This window comes from Meleagris gallopavo, chromosome 3 (assembly GCF_000146605.3).
Source record: "Meleagris gallopavo isolate NT-WF06-2002-E0010 breed Aviagen turkey brand Nicholas breeding stock chromosome 3, Turkey_5.1, whole genome shotgun sequence".
Classification (NCBI taxonomy): domain Eukaryota; kingdom Metazoa; phylum Chordata; class Aves; order Galliformes; family Phasianidae; genus Meleagris; species Meleagris gallopavo.
This window is the reverse complement of record NC_015013.2, coordinates 38,001,850-38,004,980: the sequence shown is the minus strand read 5'-3', so window position 1 is coordinate 38,004,980 and position 3,131 is coordinate 38,001,850. Positions and strand designations below refer to the sequence as shown.

The 3,131-nt window shown below is 41.9% G+C and overlaps 1 protein-coding gene across 1 annotated transcript in view; it reads right to left on the bottom strand.

The window, feature by feature from the left end:
- Nucleotides 1-319: 319 nt before the first annotated feature.
- The window catches only part of ZADH2 (zinc binding alcohol dehydrogenase domain containing 2), a 5,034-nt gene continuing 2,222 nt past the window's right edge, over nucleotides 320-3,131 (bottom strand). The window contains exon 2 of the mRNA XM_010708698.3: nucleotides 320-2,095. Within this exon, the coding sequence (XP_010707000.2) occupies nucleotides 1,134-2,095 (962 nt within the window). The 3' untranslated portion in view covers nucleotides 320-1,133. The remainder of the gene's footprint in view (nucleotides 2,096-3,131) is intronic.

The window sequence follows — 3,131 nt, the reverse complement described above, 5'->3', positions numbered from 1 at the left end:
TGTGTACCATTAATGATTTCTATTAAGTGATGAAGAATTTTCAAAACTTTACCAAACCTTTTATCTGCACCCACTAGATCATCTATTCCTGAGCAATGCTATTTGTGGCAAGTAATGTGACTGCAGATTTAAAATGGTCTCGTTGTCTCTACAAGGGCTTCTGCAGAAGCAATATTCAGTAACAGGAGAAGTAGCAGGCTGATTATGGGAAGTCACAGCAAGAATCATCGGTCAAAGAACTCTGCAATATCAAAAGCATCTGCAAAGGAGCTACTCACCAAGAACCGTATCGATATAAAGAAATGCACAAACACTTAAACAGATTTTTTTATTTTATTAAACCTTAAAAAATATACAAAATCTGATTGTATGTGAACATGGCTCAAAATCCCCCTGCAATAATCAGACAAGTAGTAGTCCCCCTCCAAAGTATCAGACGAAAAGACAAGAAAATAATATCAGAGTTTGTAAAGACTTAGAAAGAAAAACCCACACTTGTTTAGGGTTATGGATGGCAATTAAAAAAAAAGTCAAGTTAGTTTTCTTACTATTACTGTCATGTAACAATTTAAAATTTCCCAGAATAAACAGTCAAGGAACATTACTGTGATCCATGATGCAAAATTATAATTAATGCGTTTAGTGGGGAAAAAAAAAAAAAGAACAATATAGTTTTTTTTTCCCTAAAAGTTCAGGAGATTACTAAAACAACCCCAAGATGCAACTCTTTTTACTTAGTCTTGTTCTATCAATTTTATTTTTAAATCAGGGAGTCAAAATTGCTGAAAGAAAAAAAAAATTCTGAGTTGAACTATATATAAAGTCTTATCAAACTACTCTACAGACTAAATCTGTCTCTGCATCAAGACTTATTTTGTCAAGAACAATGTTTCTGTCTCATGCTAGCCTAAGCAACAGCATGAAGCACAGGCCCATTAAGTCCATGCTTCAGCCATGGATTAAAACACTTCCAAGAAAAAAGAAAAAATCAACGTTTTTTTAATTAACACCTTAATGCTGCTTTTTAATTTAATATCCATTACTAAGTTAAAAAGAAAAAGAATTTGTTTCTAGTAATTCTGAAGCATAAAGTGCCCATTTTCTCTCTTCTGATTTATATCATTGTTCTGTTTTTACAGCTTACTGTTGACAGAGTGAGGTAATTCAACTACAATTTTTCCAATGTTTTTTCCCATGTACATGTAATCTACAGCACGAAATACAGACTCCAAGCCAATGAACTTGCCCTCTGGAGACATGTCTCCAAGGTCCACCTCACAAACCAGTTCTCCTTTTTCATACATCTTAAGCAAGTGCTGCAGAGCCATTTTGTACTCGGAAAAGTAATGGTTCAAGAAGAAACCCTGGACGCTGGCAGACTTCTTCAACAGTTTTGCTGGCAAGAACTGTGCTTTAATAGGCTGGATGCCAGTAGGGCTTTGGTAGCCAGCGATAAACCCAATAACTATCAGGCGCCCCTTGGTAGCCAAGGAGTTAACGGCCAAGTCAAACATCTTCCCACCAACAGACTCGTACACTACATCCACACCTTCTGGGTAGTCCTTCGTAAGAACAGACTCAACGTTTTCGGTTTTATAGTTGATGACACGGTCGCAGCCAATGGATTTCAGAAAGCCACTCTTTTCATCACTGGAGCAGGTTCCAATGACATGGCACTTGGCCTTCTTTGCGAGCTGCACAGCAAACTGGCCCGTCCCTCCAGCCGCTGCTGTCACCAGGACCTTCTTGCCTTCAGACAGCCCTCCCAAATTCTCCAGGCTGATGTATGCGGTAGCACCACTTACCATCAAAGTCAGAAACTCGGGTTTCACAGAGGGCAGAGGAACTGCTTCTTTGGCAGGCACAACTGTGTATTCGGCAAAGGAGCCCGCCTTAACGTAGGCCACGGCTTGGCCCACTGAGTAATGGGCACTGGCACTGAGTCCTAACGCTACCACGTCACCAACACCTTCAAAACCTACATCAAACGGGGGCTTAACTGACGTGTCATATCGACCAGCTGAGTAGTTTATGTCAGATGCATTAATGCCGACAAATCTAGAAGAAAACAGAAATGTATTAACATGATTTATTCCTTATCAAGTCGTATGAGAAACCTTCAATTTTAATTTGTGGAATGCGTTTGGGACTTTTTTCCGACCATCAGTACATCTGAATAATGAACACATTACAGAGACTACTTCAGTTGGACTTTTGTACTTTACAGTCTGTTACTCTAGGATTAAAGAAAAATCTGCTAAAGGAAAAAAGAAAACCCTTACATTTTCCTCAATCTCGTTTGGCCGAAACAAAAATGACTCTGTACAAAACGAATGGCTAAAAACTTAATTGGTCACTTTATACAGGATGTGGAAACACTGAAGAATAAAATGTGCAAAGCTGTAAATATGTTGATTCTGGCAACAAATTTACATTTTTTAATATAATAATACTGTTAATGACCAACGATCATATTAACTATCGATGTCGTTTGCAAGGTCACGTCACCTTAGGCAAGTACTTTTTAATTGATGGAGTCACTACAGCAAATTTGCCTTTTGATGCAGCTGGTGTCAACGACATATTTCTCCTGATACAAATGACTCGCCACACAGCGAAACCACCTTGCGCAAGAGGACTGCAACTGTGAGGCCGGCGAGTGCCGCTGACCCCTAACAGGTGAAAATGATGCCGACCTTTGTATTTTTTTACAAAGGACAGACAGCCTCACAACTCCGCTAAGCACTCGGGGATGCCGCCTGAAAGATACGATCTAGCTTAACCGCAGAGAGTGTTTTAGCAACGCCGCTTTTCACAAAAAGCACGGCGTCTTTGTACAGGCACAGGGAGAGGGAATAGGGAGGATTCTACTTAGCAGAAAACGTCAAAAAGAAACACGCGCAATGCGAAGGGCCTGGGCCGCTGCTACACGTGGACGTGACAGCCTGAGAGATGCGCTCGGTACGGCGCAGAGGCTGCAGCAGTACGGAAGCCCCGCGCTTCCCGCTGCCGTAGTTCGCCACGGGCTCCAATTAAACGCGCGCGCTGCAGACGGCGGAGCGCGCCGCGTGCTCCGCTTCCCCTCGCTCCCCACAGCACGGGGACCTCCGCCTCTGTGGCACGGCGGGCCG